Source organism: Macrosteles quadrilineatus, unplaced genomic scaffold (assembly GCF_028750875.1).
Source record: "Macrosteles quadrilineatus isolate MER2022 unplaced genomic scaffold, UCM_ALF_1.0 Scaffold_2__2_contigs__length_208266976, whole genome shotgun sequence".
In the NCBI taxonomy this organism is placed as follows: Eukaryota; Metazoa; Arthropoda; class Insecta; order Hemiptera; family Cicadellidae; genus Macrosteles; species Macrosteles quadrilineatus.
In genome coordinates, this window is record NW_026542595.1 from 16,393,219 (window position 1) to 16,418,931 (window position 25,713).

Below are 25,713 nucleotides of genomic sequence, written 5' to 3' on the forward strand. Positions count from 1 at the left end.
AGCAGAAAATTGTATAGGCCTGTGATACTTAAATAACATATATTTTCCGTGTGAATTGCTTTTTGGATTTTTAAAATTTTTGTTTTAGAGGTTGAAAAATATCACAGTTTAAGTCAATTTATTGCTTCTCAGTTTTCAATAACCTGTTGTCATCTTCAGTTGAAACTATCATTGATGGAGCTGAAATACTTAAATCTTTTTATGAAAATTATCTAGAAAAATAATTTGTAAATGAGTGTGTGCACTTTTCTGGCCTTCTGAAGAGTGACGGTGTTAAGTACAACCCCTTATCGATGGTAAAACAGAACAGAATCTCAAATTGATATTTCCAAACGTAGACATAGCTCTTCATAGGTATTTGTGCACAGTTGTTTCAAACTGCTCAGCAGAATGTTCATTTTCTGTTGTAAAAGGAATAAAATCTCGCCTTAGATCCAGAATGAACGAAGATAGATTGAACTCGTTAGCTCTTCTACACATAGAGAATGAACTTTCGAACAGTGATCCAATAAAAATTAATGACTTAATCAGGGTGTCTACTACATTCTGGATAAAAAATTCATGGACAATTCCCGTACATTTAAGGACCTTTGTCGGCGTGATTGCAGAATAATATTCCTGATTTGTCAAACTGTATTAATCTTGTTCTTCGTAGTTGTTCCAGAGAGAAAAGTAAATAATAATAGACAAGAATTAAATTTCAAAATAGAAACTTATTGAAAGTAAACAAACATATACTTTAGGTACAGCTTTTATAGTGTAACAGAAAATGCAATCATTGTCTCCTGCAATAGCGACAAAATCCTAAATATCTCCATCGGTCACGGAAACATCATAACATAGCTTATCCGATCCAGGCGGATTAATTTGGCATTATTCACCCTGGCACAACGTTAGGTTCTCGACTACTTTTGAAAAAAAAATCTTTAATGCATAATGAATATATTGTAACTCGGTTCTAGGTACAAAATCGGTATGGTAAGCGGCTACCAGTAAGCACAGAGTAAGATTATTGTCTTTTCATCTGCAAAGTTAATATCGACACATAGCAATCATTACTTTATCTTAGGCTCAATTACATTTTCTTAGTAATTTTACAGCACTTTCAAAGAATCAAAATACCCAGGCCTAGACCTAACTATTTAGGAGGGCCTATATTAACTGAGTAACAAACAATGAGGTTATAATATCAGCAAAGTCACTACAAACAATATCATCATTCTAGTTCATAAGATTTAGATTGCTTAAAGCATACAACTCAATAAATAAATATGGGAAATAAAAAAAATTGAAACCTGACTGCCAACAATGTACAAAGATACAGAAAATGCTATGACATCATTTGAAACCAAGTAGGCCTACGTAGTGATAAAAATTTAATGCAAACAACCGATGCTTTTGGTTTTGCAATTGAAAGATAAAATATCCATAGAAAAAGGGTTTAACTTAGTTATGTTTAAGATTAGTTACATGTTTTATATGAAACCATAAACAGTTTTATGGCACTAGGCAATGGCCAGCGGCAAATTGAAGTACAAGTAAGAAGCGAAATTTAACAGCCATTATAAAACTATTATTTCCATGATAAAATATGTTTGGGATCTAATAATGATTACCCTAGTAATAAATAAATGTTGTAAGGGATAAAAGTCATACAGCTTTTATGAGCTAAACTACTACTGAGTCAACAGTTCTTGGAAGTACTTGATTTGACACTTGATTGTTGTGATAAAATATTAATGGGTTTGAGAATTCTAATGGGGTTTTTATTGCATATTTGGTTTTTATTGGGGTTTTTATTACTCTAGTAATAAATTATGAAAATGTAAACAAACATCTGATAAACCTTTTATGTGCTCCTAACCAACTAGCGATCGATAAAATTATGGCCCATTAAAAATTTAAGGACATAGTCTGGCATTTAAGGACAATTCCCGTACATTTCATGGCCAGTAAAAAATTAAGTACAATTCCCGGTTTTCCCGGATTTCCCGGTTGGTAGACACCCTGCTTAATAGATGAGTTTGCAATGGTTAAAAGTAGGAGGAAATCAATGTAAGGACACAGAATAAAGACTTAACAAATAAATTTATGTAAAAAGATAAGTTTAAAAAGTCGTTATACCTTTTATTCAAGTCAAGTACTGTATTTCAGTAATATATAGGCTATTATAAAGTTTGTGAGATGGTAGACCTTTTCAAATGTAATTAAAATCCAAAAAAATTACTTCCAGTATTTTTTATAAACACTCCATTAGGGCATAAATTAGGCATTATTAGGGTCATAAAACCAGCTGTTAATTAATCTATATAATTAATACGCTACATGAAACTTTGTCGGTTGAACTCCTCCGCCATTTCTTAACCGGTTTTATCCATTGACGTCTCATTGGAAAGAGCGTGTCGTGCAGATTTGCAAACCTGCCTTACATTTTTGAAAAAGTCCCTTGGGCTCTGCCCCAGTGGCTTTGAAAGTTCCCATGTTATCCTTATGGAGAACAATTGTTTACATTTTGATCAGCTGTTTAATTTAATTGCTGTTATTAATTTTTCAATTCAATGAAACGCAATGAGTACATTTATTTACTATTTGAGTTTATGTAAACATTACCCCCAAGACGGATCGTGTTAGTATGGTTGTATCTTAAATTTGTGTATTTATCATTGTTTTGTGTCGCTATGACGGATCGTGTTAGCATGATTGTAACTTAAATTTGTGCATTTATCGTTGTTTTATGTAGTTATAATTTGTTTATATGTTGTTTTTTTTTCTTTTAAATGCATCCGACGCGACGACAACGAAACATAGACAGGAGGCGGTGCAGGCGTTATCGTGCAGCTACAGAACAGACGAATATAAACGAATAATAATGAATATAAACATGGTCTGAGTTACACACCAGTAATCTTTGAATTGACTCTTTTAAATTAATTGTAAATATGACTGTTATTTGTTTTGAAATAACTCCTGTAATACTTTGCAATTGCTCGAATTCGAGCAACATGTAGCCTACACTAGTAAATTAATTAATCCTACTAATACAGTCCAACCTCAGTATAACGAATCTGAAGGGACCGAACTGAATATTCGTTATATCAAGGATTTCGTTAAAACGATGTTCGTTATATAGAGGTTAGGTTTGCAGGAATTTCACTAAGTCGAGGTTCAGAACCAGCGTCGGTCAATCAATATAGGTCGGGATTTGACCTCATTAAATACAGTACAATTAAAGTAGCATAGGCTACAATACTTTACAGTACAGTGTTTACATTGTACAGTAGAATCTAAATTATACGGCATAATAAAGGGGAGGGATCTTGAATATTGCGCAATCATGACAATGGCATTGACCTTGGTATAGGCTACAAACTGTATGTTTCAAATCTCAGCTTAATCTAACCCTCCTAAAACCTAGCCAAACACTGTATTGTATAGTCATAAACCACGTATAGAACAAAACAAAACAGTAGAGAGTTTTGTAAGTTACTGCTCGTGTTAGGTCGGTAGGCTACTTACAGTACAGTACTGATTTATCACAACAGAGGAATCTCAATAATAATCATCTACTGTAGCATTAGTATTGCTAGTTGAAACAAATCGAATGAAAACAAAAAATTATTAGATAAGCCATTATAAAAGTGTATAATCATAGCCAACTTAAGGATAATAAAAACACTCGTAAAAGGAATGTGAAAATAACGATGTTGCTATTCTTTCTTTTTGGTTTTGTTTTTATATTCTTTCTTAGGTTTCTCTTTATCCAAAAATTGTACAATTCACCATAGCTATCCCATATCGCCCAATCACAGCTACTAAACATTACGTCATCATCAGTAGTCAGTGAATGAAATCAGTTCTCAGTTGCAACATAACGCGCGCAGCGACAGCAGACAAAAGGATGTGAAACGGAGCAGACGAATGTTAGCGCAAGCGATGACGTGACCTTTCCATTTCATTTGATAAAGAAACAGATTTTCCCAAAACAATAATTGGGTGGGGGATTTGTTATATCGAGAGAAAGATGTAGACAATTCGTTATGCAGAGGTTAAATTCGCAATGTAGAGGTTCTGACAATGATAAATTCGTTATATTGAGGTGTCTTTTTTAGCCGAAATCACAAAATTTCGTTAAATCAAGGTCGTTGTTATGGTTTGTTCGTTATGTAGAGGTAAAATATACATTGTGTCTTACGGAGAGTTCTAGGGGATTTAAAAAAAATCGTTATATCAAGGAATTCGAGGTTCGTTTTATCGAGGTTAGACTGTATTATAAGTGAGAAAGTTTGGAAGGATGTTTGTGACAAGTAAACGCGAAAATACTAAACCGACAAGGTTGAAATTTGGTATGACGATAGCTCACATTCCCGATTAACATATAGACATATTCTTATCTCAAAAATCATTTCGGGCTCCGCCCCAGTGGCTCTGGAGTTTCCCATGTTAACCTTATGAAATGAAAAAATGAAATGAAATGAAATGAAATGTGCTTTATTGTACAATTAGGAACATTACACAATGATACATACTTATGTGCACACAAAAACAATGGTTACTAAACCGTCTGTTTGGTTGACACATTAATTTTTGTTTTAAATAAATAACTGAAAGTAACTCCTTGACAAAAGACTGAAAATAAAATAATAAACTTAACATAAAATACATTTTTTTAAGATCTATCTATAAACAGAGCTGATAACAAAAGTCACAAACAAGGAAAAAATAATTTTTGAGATTACTTGCTTTTACAGTTGTCTAAAAGTTAAACTCCTGTATTAGATCCCATCTTACACTCCAAGCATCTCTTAAAAAACCACCCAAAGCCCGCCAATCCCTTCCATTTAAATAATCAAAGAATTCGTCTTCACTCAAAGAATGTGCTTTTAGCCAAAAATATCTGATATTCTTTAGAATTGGGCATACTGCTACGTAATGAAACACTGATTCAATTTGCCTATTATTGCATAGAGAGCAAATGTAATTTTTATTCTCTATCCAAGGTTGATAATTTAATGACAGTAGCCCTGCTCTGGCCTTAATAATCCAGGATATAAGGGAAATGTCCAAGTTATCAGTGAGCAAGGGTCTGTCGCCGAGATCAAGGTCGAGAGAGAGATATTGTTGGTGGTACAAAGACGTTATCGCTCTCCCCTCGCACTCCCCCTTCCATGCGCGCCGCTCTACCTCTACCAGACCAAACAGCTGTGTCTGGAGTGAGTCTAAATCATCAATATTAAAATCTATCGTTATTCCTCTTTTGCACCCAATCGATTTTAATTGCTTGCACCAGTAAATATTTTTTGAAATAATTTGTTTAGCAAGAATATGTGGGAGTCTATTTTCTGGGAGTAATAAAACTTTTAATATTGTCTTGATATGTAGCGCCAATGTATAAATATGCAATTTCTCGAAACCTGTCTCTAAATATAACACATAATTGGGAGTGTTTCTAGGTAGACGGAATAATTTTTTAAGAAAAAAGTTTTGTGCGTTCTCTATTGTTTTGGATTCCAAAAAGCCCCACACTTGAGCTCCATAACATAAAATCGATCTTAAAACTGCGTTATAACAAACTATTTTTGAGCTTAGCGGAATCTTACTGCCCCTTATGAAACTAGCCCATATTGAATTAATTGCTAGTTTTGTCATAATATTCTTTTGATGGAAATATAAGTTCCACGACAAAGATGGAGTAAAATCGACCCCTAGATATTTATAGCTGTTTACTACCTCTATTGTTTTGCCTTTGTACCACCATTGACAATTTGTTCCAAGCCTCCCTCCTTTCCTAAATACCATGACTTTTGATTTATTTAAATTGAGGTTGAGGTTCCATATTTCACAGTAATTTTCTAGCCTATTTATCATGTGCTGCAGACCTGTAGCTGTCGGAGATATAATCACTATATCGTCTGCATACATCAGCATATTGACCCTCTGACCACCAAAGTTGCACCCACCTTCTAACACTTCTGGCAGATCATTAATGAATAATGAGAAATTAATAGGGCTGATTAGACATCCCTGTCTTAAGCCCATGGAGGTGTTAAAGCTGTTGGTTATTCCTCCAGGAACCCATATTGACGCCGTGGTTCCCGAGTAATAGTTCTTCAATATAGTTAGTAATTTTGTTGATAAGCCTAAACACGATAATTTGAACATAAGGGCATCTCTGTCTATTGTATCAAAAGCTGATGAAAAATCAATAAAAAAACAAAATAGTTTCCCCTTGTTTTCCTCTAATCTTAAGTGTCCCATACAGGTTAGGTTAAAAATATTATCTATTGTTGAATACCCCCTCCTAAACCCAGCCTGAAACTCCGTTAATATATTTTTTTCATGGACCCAATTAGTAAGTCTATTGTTTACTAAACCAATAAAAAGTTTTGCTATACAATCAATAAAAGATAAACCTCGGTAATTTTCTACGCAGTTAATATCCCCCTTCTTATGCAATGGAAACACAATTGAACTTTTAAAGGATTCTGGTATTATTCCCGTTTTATAACAATTATTGTAGATTTTAAGTAGTTTAATTAGTAAAACCTGAGGTGCATTTTTGTAAAATTCATACGGAATTCTATCGCGACCCGGTGCTTTGTTTTGTTTAGCACTGGACAAGACGGTTGTTAACTCAGCGAGAGTGAAATCACTATCAAGGTATGCATCTACGATAAAAGGTTCTGCGTAACTTATCTTATCTACTAGTAAAGGTGGGTTGAGTAGGGTGTGAAAATGTTTAACCCACTCTGACGATGCAATTTTCCCAATCTTCTTCCCTTCCTTTTTTTTAATTACACTGACTGCTTGCCAAAAACTCCTTGAATCTGATGTTTGACTTAAATTGATAACTAAATTATTTTGGTACAATTGTTTCTTTTCTCTACAAAGGGATCTAAAAAATTTTTGCTCATGGGAGTACTGTAATTTGATTATTTGGCAGTTTGATTTCCTGTAACGATTTAACATCTTAAAAACCCGTTTTCTTTGAGCCAAACATTCGTTATCGAACCAAGGCTGTTTCTTAATAAAAGTACAAGATTTTTGTTGTGGCTTTAGTTTAAAGGCCGCTGCTTTAACAATTGTCTCTGTTAACTCTGCTATACCTTTCTCGTTGTCCTCTGTATTCGAAAACTGGAGCATGGCTTTATGAATTTTGTTACTGTAAAACAAATCGTCATTTTTAGTCCATTTTAATTTAGGTAAAAGAGGTAGGATAACATTGTCATCCTCACCCTCAATCACATTCTCGACTAAGACCCTTAAGCTCACTTCAACTGGCATGTGATCAGAACCTGGGCAACTGATAACCTTAAAATCGCTGACTACGCTTAAACAATCTATAGATACTGCAGCTAAATCAATTACTGAGCTTCCCATGCCACCTAGGAAAGTAAACTCTCCATCATTATCACCTTTTGTCCTACCGTTTAAAACTACTAACCCTAAATTTGTAAATAGATCTAATATTTTCTTACCTCTAGAATTCACTATGGTATCTTTAGACCTTCTGCAACTAACTAACGAGTTATTAAAATTATCTATTGTTCCCTCAGTAAAATTCTGTTCAGTTCCTATTCGTCCATTAAGATCCCCGATCAAAACTAAATTATCTAAAGAACGCAGTTCAGTAAAATATACCAAATTTTGAAACTGTTCCTCCCATTCGCCGTAGTTTAAGTATAGAGGCAAAATTGTAATTTTTTTACCTGAATCTGAACAGAGATTTTCATGGCAAAGTTCTATTATAGGAAAATCTTGATACTCTACATAACTAAGATTTTTTGCAAACGGTAACTGTAAATTGATTAGAATAACCAAACCTCCCTTGTGTCTACCATAGTGAGCTACTCTACTTGCACTTATAATGTACACAGAATAATTTTTAAACTTAGTGCATAAATACTCTTTATCTTTTCCTGTAGCAAAGGTTTCTAAAAGTAAAATTAAATCATAGCTATTTAACATTTCCAGAAAATATGAATCATCTAGCTTGTTTTTTAATCCACATATATTATAACTCAAAATTCTCAAAAAATAGTCTTTTACCGGTGTTTTCGAGTTGCTGGTCCGTTGCCCCTCGCCCTCAAAGGTCCTGGGATTAGCGCAGCCTCCTCAGCCTGATGACAGCTCCCCCTCCTCCAAATCCTGATCTCTCGGACTGGTGGTTGACATGGTGGTTGTAAGCTTGGTCGTGTTGCTCTCGGTCTCGTTGTAGGCCACTTTACCACCTGCTGCCTCAGCATACGTCTGCCGTCGATCGCGCTGTTTGCTGTCATGGTTCTTAATCTTCTCCAGGGCCTCCCTAAAGTCGTGTTTGAACATCGCCCGTAGTTTTTCTGCACCGTCGTCCTTGCCTGCCATCAGTTTGTCGTCTTCCCAGCTGAACCTTATGTTGTTTATGTACACATGGTCGTATACCAACGGCATTCGTCGCCACCCTGCGACGCGCTTAACCTCACTTCGCACTGCAGCTAGCCTCGCCCTCTTCACACGTATTTCTTGGGGGAAGTCGCGGTGTATATAGAAGTTAGTTCCCTTCAAACTTTGCGTTTGTGACATTATGTATTCTATGGCACTGTCTTCTGGGAAGTGGGCGATTATCGCACTTTTATCATTGTCTAATGGGTGTGCCCTGTTGACCCATACATTTCTACCCATGTTGAGTTTTTCTTCACAGAACTTTGCCACTAATCTTTTATAGTCTTTATTCTGCTCAGTGACGTGTATCCCACGAAAAATGAGATTGTTTCTACGAGCTCTCGACTCCAAATCAATAAGCTTACTGGCAATCATAACCTCTCTATCTTTTAACTTGACAACTTCTATTTTTAATGCTTCATTTTCTTCTCTCAACTCTTCGATTTGTTTAGTCAGTAAAGCAATATCTTGTTTTGTTACCAAGTTTGCAAGTTTTTTGTCTAGTAGCTTACCGATATCATCGAGAAGCTGTCCACGTGTTTGCTGACCTGTAGTATCCTGGTCCATACCGCCGTGTAGATCCTCCTCCGGCGTGATTGACGATCGCTCCTTCCGTTTTTTTTGTCTCGGGGTGAAAAAATTGTCAATAGTTTTAGACATAGACACAACACTACACTGTCACAGTTTATATTAAACACGCGAACCGGTTAAGAGTGTCCACACCACTGAAACTGTCCAACTGTGTGTCCAACTGGAACTGACCACGCTGTTATCGCCGGTAGATAATCAGTCACAAAACTAGACTATTTGTACACTGCTGGCTTCTAAATGTTTATTATTCACTTCGTACTTGTTAGCGCTAATAAAGATAGTCAATCGAAATGTTTTTAAAACCGTCTAAATAACTGTAAAAGTATTAAATATTGGAGACGACGTTACCTCAGCTTTCAACAGTTCCGCACCAGTAGTGCCAACCTTATGTTAACCTTATGAGTATTCATATTTAAAAGGAATTAAAGAATTTTGTCAGCTGTTTCAACTGCACAAGTTGGTTCTATGATAGCATTCATAGGTTGCTTAGCTTTTTTGCAAATAACTTTTAAATGGTCAGGAAATCAACCAAAGTGGAAGGCGATATTCTAAAAGAGAATAGATTTCCTAAAATTACTATCATGAATTTCTTGAAAATACTCAATAATAGCAGCCTAAACTTGGCTAAAGGCCGTGTCATATTTTGCGACTTTGCTCGTCACTACTAGTAGCGGCTACTTACTACTCGCACTCTCCGATAATCTCGTTGTTGCAGTCACACCAGGCGACTAGTAGTAGTGTGTACAGTGAAATGCTTCTATTGTGCTTCTAGTGGTTTAAAGCATTGCCATGTCAACAGTGGGGATAAGCCAACAGGCCTTATGACGTCTCTCGTTGTTAGGTGTAAGAGAACTGTGTGGGGACTGATGAGTTGTTTCGTAGCGCACCACAAGGAATATAATAAAAATAAACGGAAGTGGGTATGAGATTGGATAGTAAGGAGACATACTTTTGGTGCCTCAGCCACGCTTATAAAAAGAACTAGCAATTGAGGACCCTCAATCGTACTATAATATTCAAATCGTACCCAAATTGGTACCAAAATTGCTCGGCTACCAGTGACTAGTCACTTCAAAAATAGAACATGTCCTATTACTCGCGCTACTAAATTTTTACTCGCCAGCGGGTGCTAGTTGCGCCCTACTCTAGTAGGGGCGAGCAAACTAGCTACGTGTGACACGGCCTTAATGCAGCCTGAACTTAGCTGAAAATAGAAACTTAAAAAAAAAACATTTTTAATGTATTATTGTGGTTTTACTTTTTCACCACAAATCTTTAATAGGCAAAAATCTAACTCATAATTATTTGCAAATCTACACGAATTAAGCTTTCCAACAACACATTAATCAACCAAATCAATCCAGTAGAACTGTACATTTTGTTGTACAAAGTTTAACAAAATAACTCTGTATTTTCTCGGTTTATTCACAGGTACCGGTAACTAAGTTGTTTATGGTCATTATGTGGATATTTTTTTTTTTTAATGTAATATGGGTTCACTAGTGCAGTTGTTAATCTGCACCAGGGAGTATCACATCCACAGTGCATGCCTATAAAAATATAAATTATATATCTACAATTCGTGACCTCCATCCAAGTATGTGGATTACAGGGCGACGCGACTGTCCCTTTCCCAAATAATATAGGAGCAATGAAAATAGGGACTCAAGATACTCTGTAACTAGCCTGATAGCAGATGAGGGCCATGCGGCCGTCGTGTGACCAGCTGAAGTGTGTGACTCGAGTATTACGGTCATTGATCAGCTCAATACTCCAGCGACCCTCGTACTTGATCCACACAAATATTACTCCTGAGCTGTCACATGATGCTAACTTCTGGTAGGGTTCGTTCCATTTCACCAGGATTACCTGAAATGGAAATTTATAGTTCAGTAACATTCTGGAACCTACATTTTAATGTAACATATCCATAACATGTACAGTAGGCCCATTCAGGAAAATAGTATACAGTAGAACCTCTTTAATCCGAACTAATTGGGACCGGGGGTAGTTCGGACTATTGAATAGTTTGGATTACAGAACATATTGTTGTTTTTACATAATAATAGGTAGGGAAAAGTGAAAAATGCTTTATAAAGTAAAATACAGTGTTTATTTGATACAGTAGTAAACATAGGGAATTATCAGTACCTACTGTACATTACAATCGAAATAATTACGGTGCGTACATAAATAAATACAGTATACAATAAAGAACTACTGTACTGTGTATAGAGTACAGTAATGAGGCGTTCGGATTAGTGGACGTTCGGATTACAGGGGTTCGGATTAAAGAGGTTCTACTGTATTTAATTAAAGAGTCTCAAAAGCTACTTATTAGAAAGCAAAACCACTTTCATACGGTGGGGCGGGGGGGGGGGGGGGGGGATGGTGAACAAAAGAGTTGAGTCTTATTTTTATTTATTTAATTATTTGTTTGAAATAGGATTTTCAATTAAGTTAACTGTGCTACACATCTTAATGCATTTGCATAAATTATACCAGCTAAAAAATGTTTATTAATATTTTATTATTTACCGGTAGCGTAAAACAACAAATTTATTATCAACGTGAAACAAGTAGGTCAATAATCAAGATTTGATTTTACAGAAATAATGGATGTCATAAATGTTAACAAAGTCTTTTTTGGATGGACATAGCAAGTCAATTTCTTATTATGATACAGTCTTACCTTGATATAACGAACCTCGTTATAACGAATTCCTTGATATAACGAATTTTTTTTAATCCCCTAGAACTCTCCATAAGACACAATGTATATTTTACCTCTACATAACGAACAAACCATAACAAAGACCTTGATTTAACGAATTTTTCGTGATTTCGGCTAAAATAAGACACCTCAATATAACGAATTTATCATTGTCAGAACCTCTACATTGCGAATTTAACCTCTGCATAATGAATTGTCTACGTCTTTCCCTCGATATAACAAATCCCCCACCCAATTATTGTTTTGGGAAAATCTGTTTCTTTATCAAATGAAATGGAAAGGTCACGTCATCGCTTGCGCTAACATTCGTCTGCTCCGTTTTACATCTTTGTCTGATGTCGCTGCGCGGGCTATGTTGCAACTTGTAACTGAGAACTGATTTCATTCTCTGAGGGAGGACTGATGACGACGTAATGTTTTAACCTTTTGAGGTCCGTAGGCGAACTCAGTCCGACATAGCAAAATGGCCGTTCCGGTCCGTAGGCGAACTGAGTCCGACATAGCAATATGGCTGTTCCAGTCCGTTGTCGGATTCAGTCCGACAAAATGTTACGTCACTTTATTTTCGGTTTTGACCATCTGACGTCTGTTTATTGTATGGACTGTGATCTTTGAACTACTGACAATAATGCCGAGAGTAATTTAGAAGCAAAGTATTGCGTTTAAAGCGTGTTTTACTCTATGCAAACAGCTGACTATTTGTTCGACGCTGTTTCACTTTCACTGCCTAGCAACACAACAGTGTCTGTCGTCGTAACCAAAAAGTAGTGTTGATGTTTTGGTTCATGTTTACGAAGTTTTTAGTTACTGTTTTTTAGTTTATTGAAGAACTCTTTTTTAACTGTTTTACATAAAAACTGGTCTAAATGGCGTCAACAAGTGGTGGTGGTGGAGACTATCTTGATGAAGAGGAAATTGATGGCTTGTTAGATAGTTATAGTGAAGTGGACGACGACGACATTGATCCGGATTTTATATTGTCCGACGATGATAACAATAGTGAGGTGGAAAGTGGTAATGAGAATAGTGACCACGAAGAAAGTGAGTTTGAAGAGGAAATAGTGGAAGACGATCTAGATCCAGGTAGGCCTGAACCTATACGTAGACGTGGCCGTAGGCCCCAATCACCTCTGGTTGCAACACCCGACGATGTGTGGGATGTTTGGGACGATGATACCCCAGATTTTCAAATCAATGATTTTTCCAACGAAAATTGTGGTTTCATTCCTCCTCAAAATCAGCCTAGGCCTACCACACCTTTACAATTTTTTATGTTGTGTTTACTCTAGAATTGTTTGAGGAAATTGCTAATGAGACGAATCGTTACATCAAGGAAAAGATAGCCAAAATTACACCTCTCAGAAAAAATAGTAGCCTATTTGGTGGGATTGGAAAGATGTAACGGCAAATGAAATTATGGTTTTTCATGGTGTGTTGCTGAACATGGGTAGACAAGCCAAGACAACCCTGAAAGATTTTTTTTCAGATAATTGGGTGGATTCCAGCTCTTTTTTCAAAGACGTTTTTTCACGTAAAAGATACCTACAGATATTTTGGGCACTACATGTATCACCCCCTTCTCCTAATGTTCGAGGAATGCACTCAAGGGCTAGTAAGCTTAGAAATGTGTTGGATTATGTTGGTTCCAAGTTTTTAGAATTATATAGGCCATATCAGTTCCTATCTGCTGATGAATCTACGGTTAGTTTTAAGGGTAGAGTTGCTTTCAAGATGTATAACCCTAAGAAACCAGTGAAATGGGGCCTGAGACTGTATGTTTTAGCTGATTCTTTGAATGGATACGTATGCAGTCTGATACCTTACTATGGATCATTGACAACAAATAGTCTAATTAGACCAGATCTGCCATTCACTACAAGAATTATCTACCAATTGGTTGTCAATTTACAAAATTCTACTCAACGAACTGGTTACGTCTTATATACCGATCGGTTGTACACAAGCCTAGACCTTGCCTTAGAACTAAAAGCTTTAGGCATTTACTTGACTGGAACTTTAGACTTAAAAAGAAAACTCCTTCCAAAGTGTATGAAGAAAAAGGCTTTGAAACGACTTGCTAAACACGCTGTTATTGCGTTCAAACATAAAGAAGAAGATGTTCTAGCCCTTGCATGGAAGGATAAGCGGGATGTGTGTCTAATGAGTACGAATCACAACCCTAAAACTCAACTAATAAGAAGAGTTGTCAAAACAAATGTTGTGGAAACCATCCCTAAGCCTATAGCAATATGTGACTATACAGCCAAGATGGGGGGCGTCGACCGGAATGATCATTATTGCACCAGCTACGGCTTTGCCAAAAAAAGTTTGAAGTGGTGGAGAAAATTGTATTTTTGGATTCTAGAAGTGTCAATAGTAAATAGTTTCATTTTGTACAATATTGAAAGAGAAAAAAACAATTTGAGACCAGTTATCCATTCAACGTACAGAAAAGAACTTATAAAAGAACTGGTTGGTGATGTCCGAAACCTAAGCCGCAAACGGGGTCGTCGCCACTCTGCAGAAGGAGATGATGGTGTTAGATTGAATGGGATGTACCATTCCCTGAAAGTACAAGAAGGGAAAAAAACTAAAGACTGTGCAGTTTGTTCCAACAGAAAGGTTCCAGGAGGGCGAAAGGAGGTACCAGTTTTTACTGTGCTACGTGTCCTAGCAAACCCGGACTTCATCCGAACAACTGTTTTGACAAATATCATACAAACAAAAAGTTCAAAAATTGAAGTTAGGCCCCTTACACAAGACAATAGGCCTAAACTAGATTCAAAATAAACTACAAAACAATAATAGGCCTTTTAGTTATTAGAACAATTCTTTTAGGAGAAAAAACTTAATTTTTTCAATTTTTTTATTTGTTTTCTTTGTGAATTTTACTATGTATATAACTATTATTTTAGCATCCCATAAACTGTTGTGGAATTTTATGTCAATAAGGAAGTGAGACAATGAATCAAGCCTAACCAACACCAGTAATTTAGTTCAACTTAATTTCTGACTGGTAAGTTTGTTAGATTAGCTTTTATTTGCGAATAGTATTTGCCGTCTATTTACATTTATTTACTGCTATGTACAACTAATAAATTGAATACATAGGTTCAATTTATAACTTTTATAATAGTTCTTTCAATTAGGCACCTATTTAGAGTAATTTGAACCCAAAATACATGGACATATGGAAAAAAACACTGTATAAATTATAAATTATCGTTTTATTTGTTTATTTCAATAGGATATATATATACATACATACATGTAAAATTTTTTTCAATGTATATCTTTATTTTTTCTAGATTCTATATCTTGTTTAGAACAAGAAAAATATAATTTCCATGACAATTGGCTGCATACAAGATTAGATATTTGAATATCAGTAAAAAACATGCTATTTGGCTGAAAATCAAATAAGACCTCTTGAGCAGGCTGGCAGTAGATTAAAGAGGCCTAACGGGGCTAACTAGTAATGAATTAAAAAGACCCCAAAAGGTTAAGCTGTGATTGGGCGGTATGGGATAACTATGGTGAATTGTACAATTTTTGGATAAAGAGAAACCTAAGAAAGAATATAAAAACAAAACCAAAGAGAAAGAATAACAACATCGTTATTTTAATATTCCTTTTACGAGTGTTTTTATTATCCTTAAGTTGGCTATGATTATACACTTTTATAATGACTTATCTAATAATTTATCATTTTCAATACGATTTGTTTCAACTAGCAACACCAATGCTATAGTTAATGATTATTATTGACATTCCTCTGTTGTGATAAACCAGTACTGTACCGTAAGTAGCCTACCGGCCTATCGCGAGCAGTAGCTTACAAAACTTTCTACTGTTTTGTTTTGTTCTTTACATGGTTTATGACTACGCAATAAAGTGTTTGGCTAGGTTTTAGGAGGGTTAGAACAAGCTGTGATTTTAAACTTACAGTTTTAACCTGTACCAAGGTCAATGCCATTGTCATGATTGCACAATATTTAAGATCCCTCTCCTTTATTATGCCGGATAATTTAGGTTCTACTGTACAATGTAAACACTGTACTGTAAAGTATTGTAGCCTATGCTACTTTAATTGTAGGCTACTGTATTTTAATGAGGTCAAATCCCGACCTATTTTGATCGACGCTGGTTCTGAACCTCGACTTAGCAAAATTCCTGCAAAACCTAACCTCTATATAACGAACCTCGTTTTTAACGAAATCCTTGATATAACGAATATTCAGTTCGGTCCCTTCAGATTCGTTATACTGAGGTTGGACTGTAGTAGGTCTACATTAAATTTACTGTTATGGTAACCCCCCAAAATTTTCACCCAAAAGTCTTTCATTTCCCTATAGGGAAGTAGCATTACATAGGTGACCTAGGCCATGGATCGATTTACTTTTTATTTTGATGCCTCCACAAGGCAAAAACACTATTTGTTCAAATAGTTTTAGGCCTATGACCGCCTATGATACTGTAGCCCAACTCGAGTAATTTTTGTCCAATTTTGATGAAATTTAGCTTGAAGGTTTAGGGCGGGATAAACTTGAATGAGTTTGCGAATCAGCATGATTGGACCATGGGAGGGTTTTATGGGTAAAAATTTGTCTTTCCCATTTTTGACGCTCAAAACATAAAATAATCGAATTTATCTCTAAACTATTTTGAGAAGCTTAAGAAAACAAACAATTTGGTATGTTGAAGTGTTTTTGTACCGTACAATTATTGGTTGTGTCAAAGAGAAAATTAAAAAAATTGTTAACTTAAAATGTCCATGTTATTCTTATGGAGAATAAGTAAACTGTTGTAGTTTGCTTGTTTATGGATATGGATGAACGGATATATGATAAACGTTTATGGATATACGCACTTTATTACTCTCCTGTAGCAGCAAACCTAGGTACTCATTAAACGTAATCTTATTTTTAAAATAGATTTAAGTGAAAGTCGAAATAGGCAGATGGAAATTCACTTAGTCTGCCGGTTTGCTGCGGCATAGGTATTTTATGTAGGCGTATTTAATGCTATGTAGGCATATTATGTGTTGTGTGTTTATGTGGTAAATGAAGCCTTCTAAATATACTGATAAGCCAGATCTTGATTAATTAAGCTATTAATTAACAACAGCTGTGTCTAAGGAATATGTCGGCCTTAGTCACTAAAAGATCGCACCACTCATACTACACTCATCCTTCATTCATATTTGGGTTAAAATACGACGTAGTGGCGTCCCCTACTTAAATAATTGATAATTGATGTATGTTGTGTTGGTTATATTTTGTTACCTCTGAGCGATGACCCCTCAAGTTGTAGTTGGTGCGTGGAGGTGTCTCTAGGGCCTTGTTGCAATGGGAAGTAGTAAACGTGACACCAACGATTCCTCGTACATTCCCTGTGGCCAGCCATCCCTCTTGGTAATAGTTAGTGCGGTTGAGTTTCCATCCTTCATCCTGTCAAGTTGTAAAATTGCACTTACTAGCCATGTTATTTAAAGACAGACACTTGTCATAACATAAAATATTGAAGTATCAACTGTCCACTTTCTAATTCTAAAACCTATTCCATCCACAATAATTCATTGTATACATACCAACTGTCAACCCTTGGAGCTACATGGATTATTCAGTAACTTAGTTTAATTATGCCTATTTTTATCTAGTTTTACCCCATTGTCAAAGAAAAATGCAAATGTTATACAACAGATTGAGATCCCTGTGGATGATGTATTACAGGAATGTTTCTTAACTTAACTACCGGTCCTTGGAAGTAACAGTAAACATCATTGCTGTGCAGCATCACCTTTCCATCTTGGAGATAGGCTACCGTACAGTACAAAGGAATATTCAACACATAATATTTCTTTAAATTACGATGCCTAAATGATGCTTGATTGACTGCCCTGCCCTCTTGGAATTACTTTCCTACACCCACCAACCCATACTAGGTCCATGGAGCTGTTTGGTGTCATCATCACAGAACAGTGTATAAATGTATGAGAAGAACAGCATAAGTTAAGGTGCATTGTCCCTGAAGCGACTCTTGCGATAGTAGCTCAGCGATAGTAGCTGAGCGATAGTAGCTGAGCACTGGCTAGCGTTGTTTCAAATGGGACCATTGTCCTTGACGCAACTGCGACTGGAGCAGCTAGCGGCTGAACTCAGCGACTGTAGCGGGTCTGCTCTGAGGGGAGTCAGAGTCGCAGTCGCTGAGCGATTTGTGTTGAGTGTGGAATTGTTTTGGTCGTAATGTCCTTAAAGAATACAAAACTGCTTTTTACCCCTGAAGAAGATGAAAAGCTGTCTGATGAGCTGTAGCACCTCATTCTGCCATTTACGACTTGAAGAACAGTCTGTATAAAGATCGGCGTGCTAAAGATAATGTATGGGTCGTGATAGCATCATACGTGGGAAGATCAGACATGTACATAATACACTACTATTATAAATTATAAATAAAAAGACTTTTTTAAAATTCAACGTTTTTAAACGCACTATAAATTAAAAAATAATTTATTAGGCCTAGCTAATTTACAATTATCTTCACTTATTGAACTATTATTATCTATTGCATGCGCTCTACGTTTTTCGTTTTAAATCTTACAAGTAGCTATTTATTCTCTCCACATATTTATAAATGTCAAATACAATGCTGCGCATTTTTGAAATTATTATTTGTTGTGTTTGTAGTACTTTTAACAACGTGCATAAACAGTCTGGGGCTGCACTTTACTTGACGTCCTACACTCATTCGATTGTTTTTTCGATTCGATATTTTCATTTGATTGTTTCATTCGATATATCGTTTGGTTAGTTAGGTTAGGTTAACCTTACCTAACTAACCAAATGATATATCGAATGAAGCAATCGATTAATCGATATATCGATCGATATTTTCATTCGAATGAGTGTAGGACGTCAAGTAAAGTGCAGCCCAGTCTGGAGATAATATAGCCTAAATCAACAACTCGGTTCATTATAACCTAAACTTTACCTTCCAATCTAACCTAACTTCAAAACACTTAATACAGTCACGAGTCCGCATAACACCCAACCTACCCCTCACATGTCTAAATAAGAACTGAAGTAGTTCATAATCAACGCTTAGTTGAATTTATAAATGTCTCTACCTCTTTATCCTCTTTGTATAAACTTACTCTTTGTCATATTAGGTTTCTTCTTCATCCCTAGACGATCCTTTCAATTTCAATCGTTCATGTTTGTGTTGGTCAGTCAATTCACAGTACAGTTATGGCGACAGAGACCAGCCAACAAGAGGTATTACAGTAATAAACTTAAAAATATCGTAGCAAATTCAGTTTTTGTGGCAGCAGAAAAATTTTTGCACCATTATTTTCAGGTAAAAATCTAGTTTCCAATGATATATAACTTATTATAGAACGCTTGGTCACCCCCATCTAAATAATTTCCGTAAAAATAACTACGGTATTTTAGAGTGTGTATGCAAAGCTTTCAAATCCACTTCAACTATCCACTAAGTTATCCAGCCTATGACTACATTTAAAATCTATAGCCTATGCCTGACGTTTGTATGACATATTAGAGGATAGACTTACCTCTGGTAATTCATCAGGAACTTTTCCCATCCACGACAGGGAAAGAATAGTGCAATCACATTTTGTGTTGGTATTTTTTTCAAAATGTAAGTGCATTACTTTAAGTTAGTTAGCTAGCCTATCTACTTCAATGTCTAGTAAAATTTCAAAACTACTAGGAGTGATTGAAAAATCTTATTTCCGGGAGTAATTTCTTTTCAGAAAAAATCATTATTATAGGTAGCTTATTTAATTTAGTTATGGAAAGATAAGATCTACAACAAACACTGTCCATTGTATCTGCATGAATCAAAATAGAATTGTCCTGTTGCACGTAGTTCCATACTTAATTAACAGCTAAATTGTACTACCTCCTATCTAAAAACACAACGTTTTAGCAAGGTACTTAAAATAAAACTTCTAAGCTGCAAAATTCGCGATGTCTCAGATTTACCAAAAGTTTAAAGTAAGTTACCCTACTATAACTACGAACTATTGCTAGCTATGTATTTATAAATTCCTAGCAGAAGCTAACTGGTTATTGATTTTAAAGTCAAATACTCTTTTTATTCTTCTCTCTTATTTATTTTGGAAAATTGGAAGCAATCAAACATGAACCATCAACACACTATATATAGTGTTTGGTGACACGTCACGCTAGTGTCGACGAAACTTTGTTTCTATTATTTTAGGGTTAATTTCATGTTTTGTGCTTTACTGTTTGGTTATGGAAAGTAAATAAAAGAAACGTCTTATAACACTTAAAACATATATTTACGCTTATACTGTTGAGCAGGCCGCGGCCATCGAACTGGCAACGTCGCAAGTGGTGCTGTGTCACGTGACTGTTTTGTTTACATTTTGTTTGGATTGGAAGCAGCCGACGCCGACACGCACTTTTAATATTTACACACTTTGCACTGCACTTGCACTTGCAGAATGCAGACCAGACAAGTAAGTAAAGTAGGCTACAGTTGTATAATCAAGTAGAAGTAGTCTGTTGTTATTCAACTTGTACAGTACATTATTTTCACAAAATATGCTAAGTTAATTATTATTTATCTAAATCATTTGAAGAATCGAGTTTTATCAGCAACAATACGTAAGTTTGATTTTGGTAACAAAAACTAAAAACTATAGATTAAAGAACCAGCTCAGATTTCAGTTCTAATCTTATTGTCAAATTGCCAATGTATTTATTAACTTATTAAGTAAGCCTATTTTGTAGTTTGGTCTAGGCATTGTCTTTATAAATATAGCCAACATAGATCTGAAAGTAGCATCCATAAATTGCGTATATTTAATCCCTTCATAAAGTTGAACGCAGATAAATTTAAATGTATTTTTTAAAGTAATAATTGAACAACAAAATTACCTTCACGAAAGTATTCGTGCTACTGACCTATTGTCTTAACTTTACAGCATTATAGACATTAAATTTATGATCCATACCGTGTCTGTTCGTTTAAAGCCTATCATTGGCCTGTTCCTGTTCTAAGTTAAGTTAGTACTGTATTCGTGGGTTAGACATAGCCTATAGAAGCATTACATAGTTAGTTTCTCTAAATTTTTGTCCAGACAAGTAGTATCAGGGAGTGCCTAGGCTAGGCTTCACTGTGGACATCTAACTGATAACCTATTTAGTCTACCATGATCATTTAATGCTTAGGGAATTAAGTAACAGGCATGCAGGCTCAATGGTTCAATGTAGGATAATTAAATCTTAACCTTAATGGCTTCGCCAATTATTGGTATCAGCCCTAAATGAAAGAGTTGAATAAAAAAAAAACTTGTCTGGATGTCAATGTATGTAGTAGAGATCATCTAACTCATTTATGTTTTACCAGGTTGGATTGCTGAACAGCATGGGTGAAAGATTTCTACAACAGTACATCTACAGTAGATGTAACTAGTAACTAGGAGGATGGTGGTTGAACTAATTGCTACAACATTTTTCCATTCAGAAAAAAATATGGGGACCGAGCAAGGCTAAACCAAACAAATGCAAATGCTACTTAATGTTGGTAAGTTTAATGAAATTACATCCGTACCTACATGGCTTTGCCAATTATTGGTATCAGCCTAAATGAAAGAGTGAGTTGAAATGCATAAACTTGTTTGAATTTCGATGTAATAAAGGTGCAATCTTGTTTTTTACAATTGTTTAAAGGGAACGGAAAAATCAGTTGTTTGATCTGGGTAACTATTATTAACCAATTAACCCTCCGAGTGTCACGCGTCATAAAAATGACGCACAACACACTTTGTGTAGGGTCACGCGTCACTTTTATGACGCACAAACATCGCTTACGGCGAAGGCTCTATGACTGACTGAATCGGATTGAACTGGATCGAGTTAGGTATCGTTCTTTCCGTAATATTCTAAGCTTTCTCCAGAGGTCTGTCTCTAAGCGCTATTCATTTTAGTTCCGAAAATATTGTAGCAGACAGCTGACGTGCGTGTATTTGTAAACAGCTAGGTTCCCCCGGACCGATGACTGATGTGTTTTATTACGTTTATCATTGTTTTAGTGTTAAAAATCAAAAGTAGTGATATACGTGGTGCATTATAAGAAGATTTAAGTGGTTTTGAAGTGCTGGTTGATGATCCTGAAGAAGTAGGTAGTGATATTGATGTAAATTATCAGCCAGATTCCTAGCTATGGTTAGGCTATGCATTCTTAGCTAAACGCTATGTACTGAAATCCGTTTTTCGCTCATAACTTATTTATTTGATAACTTACCTCGCTATATGATTATATATTTGTAATCCTCATTAAATTTAGAACAAAGTGGCTATTTTCAAATATTTATAGGCCTATAATTTATACAATTTCGTTGAGCGCGAACTTATTTTTTTTTTGAAAATTTTCGAAATTATATTTTTTTTTTACCTAAAAATTTTTTTTTTGAAAAAATGTTCCTTATGTTTTATATATAATATTGAAGCCCATGATTTTCCAAACAAAATGGTATATAGAACATTAGAATTGACATTGTTTTAAGCTTCTCAGATCCGTTTTAATAAAACCTTGCAAAGGGGCCAAAAATAGGTGGACATTAAGGCCTAAACTATGGACACTCGGAGGGTTAAACTAAAAATTTGAATTAAAAAAATTCAACTGAATTTTAACACATTCAATGCGGCGGGTCCACCGGTGGGGGAGCGCGCATTGCATTGTTTGCCGGATCAGTGTGGTTCAGCCATTGTCCGGGGAACGTTGTAATCTTTACCAGCCTGTAGCTTATAATGCGAGCTTTATTCTGGTGTAGGTTGGTACAAAAATTGCCCGTAAAATCCCGTCTGGCAATGCTTTTGTCCCGTTTTCGGGGATATCTCAATTCGAGCCGTATTACAAAGACTCTGGTTATTGATCCAGGCAGTGCTGCTACCTTTGGGTGTTTCAGTGAACTACGTCCACTTTCGGAGTAACGCAGAACAATCACCACTGCTCTTTTGTGATTCGTCTTACTGAGATATTTCAATACCAATAGCGATCGCTGATTCAGTTAGCGCGTCGGGGCTCCGCCCAGGCCTCGCCGCAATTGGCGAGCGCCTGTTTAAAGGTTTTCAGCAGCGGAATGTGTTAATTATTTACAGCTTGCAGACTAATTAAAAGTGTAATTCAAAATAGTTTTTTATTTTAAAAAAATTTTATTTATTTTTTTTTTTTTTAATTACATTTGGGCCTAATTAATTAGTTTATAATAGCTACCCATATCACTAGTGGTGATCTATTAAACTTATTGTTACATTGTTGTCTAATGTTAAACTGGTTAAACATAGACTAAACATTCATAATAGCTCAATAGACATAACAGTAAATGATATAGCCTACCTAACTTATATAATATCTAACAGATTAGCCTACCTGAGACGGGTAACCATTAGCTTCAGTAGAAATAAATTTGTCTTAGTGTGGATTTATAATTTATTATAATGTCATCATGAATAATACCCGAGATCACAGCCGTTATATTATCTACCCTACCGTTACTTACTTACGCACTCCTGTGGCCATTTAAACCCTAGGCGGTCTTTGGCCTCGCCAACAATGTGCCTCCAGGATCCTCCATCTTCTGCCAGCTCTAGGTTTCCTCCCATTCTCCTTAGGACTTTTGTAACTTTATTAATCCATTGCATCCTTGGTCTTCCCAATGGTCTCCTATCCTCCATAGTACCTCTTATCACATGCTTTACTATCTCTCTTTCACCTGTCTTTTGAATGTGGCCCAGCTATCTCAACCTTCTACTTGCCACTACCGCAATAGGTACCTATCTAGTTCTCTATGAAATTCCCTCAACGCCCTATTTTTTTATTCTCCACAAAACTTATCTTTTATTGGTCCAAAAAACGCTTCTTAATATTTTATTTTCAAAAGTATTAAGTCTTTATTGGGATTTTTTAGTGAAAGAACAAGTCTATAAACCGTATAAAACTTACGTACCTCATCACACGTTTTCAGTCTTAAAAAATTAGTCTGGGGATGACTAGCTTCGCGTCAAAGACCCATTATCAAATCCACATCAAACTGGAGAGTCTATAATTTGACAGAGGTCTTCATCAAAATGTATATGCAGTATATACGAGTCGACACATAAAGCTCAAATTTACACATAGATACAAGCACATTTATATACATTTAAAAAGCTATTGGCCGGCCACATTCGTTCACATACTGGATAAACCGACACACTGACACAGTTTGTATGGCGGACACGATGGAACTATCCACAGTTCCATCATGTCCGACAAACAATAACTAATCGACACAGGAACTATGGATTTCATTACAATATTAGGCAGTTTTAGGTTAAATTCCCCCTCCCCTAAAACCGCCTTAGAAATATTGTGGACAAATCCATAGTTCCTGTGTCGGTTTGTCCTGTGCGTGAAAGAATGTGGCCGGCCTATAGCTTTTTAATTAAATGTAAGTTAGGTACTCATATCCGTGTGAAAATTTGAACTTTGTGTCGACTCGTGTATATGTAGGTTTTGATGAAGACTTCCGTTCCGTCGGATTATAAACTCTTCAATTTGATGTGGATTTGATAATGGGTCTTTGACCTGAAACTAGTCATCCCCAGACTATTTTCAAGACTGAAAACAGACAGAAGTACGTAAACTTTGTATTATTTTGTACACACAGTCTTGGTGGTAAGAATGTATAAATTTTATTAAGTCAAAACTTGATTTTTCTGCTGCTTTAACTCTTTTTTGCATTTCAACATCAAATTGACATTCAGCATGTCAAAAGAAACAAAAAACGTACTATAACATGTGACCTATCTCATTCCGTTTTCGGTCTATGTTTTTGTATTTGATTTTTACATAAACATTCATGACTCCTTAACTGTTTGAGCTAGGCCTATAACTTTGAAATTTTGTAAAAATGTTCCACTATGGTTGCAAATATGAATAAATTGAAAATAGTTTGTACCTAGATGGTGTGGAGAACTAATAGAGTTTATTAGGTCAACATGATTTTATTAATTTTCATTAGATACATTGGAGTGTAGTAAACAGTGTTAGCTTGAGAATTAACACTTTAATTTTTTTCAGCCAGATACATATATATCCAACTAGCTGTACCCACGGGCCTTGCCCCGTTTAACTTCACAAGTGAGCTTGTTCGCATGGCTCAATCACGTCCTGGTTGAAGTTCGTTCGCTATGTTCACTCACCTTTTGGTTGAAAATTAGCTGTTAATAAGCTAATGTTAATTAGCTAAATTAATGTTAATTAACTGTTAATTAGCTGTCAATCTTTTACATACATAAATGTAAAAGAAATAATAGTGCTGCACCCTGTTGGTAATCCTTGTAACTTTAATGCTATTGAACATTATAGAACAGAACCAACTTGTTTAATTGAAACAGCTGTTAAGATTCATTAATTCCATTTCTCATAAGGTTAACATGGGAAACTCCAGAGCCACTGGGGCGGAGCCGATTGGACGGATCACGAAATTGATGGTGTATAAACCTATTCCATGAAATTCTACACGTATGTACCAAGTTTCGTGGCAATCGGTTCAGCGGTGTCTAAGTTTATCACTGCCAAATATATATACAAACATCCTCTTTTATACTTATAGATAATTTCTAGTACTGTAATTGTTTATTAATTAATGCTCTATGAATATTTTTTGTTCTTATTTCAGATAATAAAAACCTGCCGTTGGAATGGATCGAGTTGATGAGATTTACGCCTTTCATGCCATTCCCCATTGTCTTGGAACTTTTCAGTCAAACTTACATCATCCTCATGAAAATGTTTAATACATACCACAGAGCTTGCATTGGGTTCCCAATCTGTTCTAGAAATTGCACGAATCCACGCCCTACACAATTCAGGATTCTTCGGAAAGAAAATGTACTAGTAACTCCTTCATCTTTTACACTATTTCTATAATT

At 35.6% G+C, this 25,713-nt stretch overlaps 2 protein-coding genes across 3 annotated transcripts in view; one reads left to right on the top strand and one right to left on the bottom strand.

The window, feature by feature from the left end:
- The window catches only part of LOC128985887 (tubby-related protein 4-like), an 80,588-nt gene extending 60,778 nt beyond the window's left edge, over nt 1-19,810 (bottom strand). Inside the window, exons 1-3 of the mRNA XM_054405853.1 lie at nt 19,317-19,810; nt 17,029-17,193; nt 10,696-10,878 (exon numbers count right to left, since the gene is read on the bottom strand). Of these exons, the coding sequence (XP_054261828.1) occupies nt 10,696-10,878; nt 17,029-17,193; nt 19,317-19,412 (444 nt within the window). The 5' untranslated portion in view covers nt 19,413-19,810. The remainder of the gene's footprint in view (nt 1-10,695; nt 10,879-17,028; nt 17,194-19,316) is intronic.
- The window catches only part of LOC128985889 (probable isoaspartyl peptidase/L-asparaginase GA20639), a 208,148-nt gene that overhangs the window by 99,450 nt on the left and 82,985 nt on the right, over nt 1-25,713 (top strand). The gene's annotated exons all lie outside the window — the stretch shown is intronic.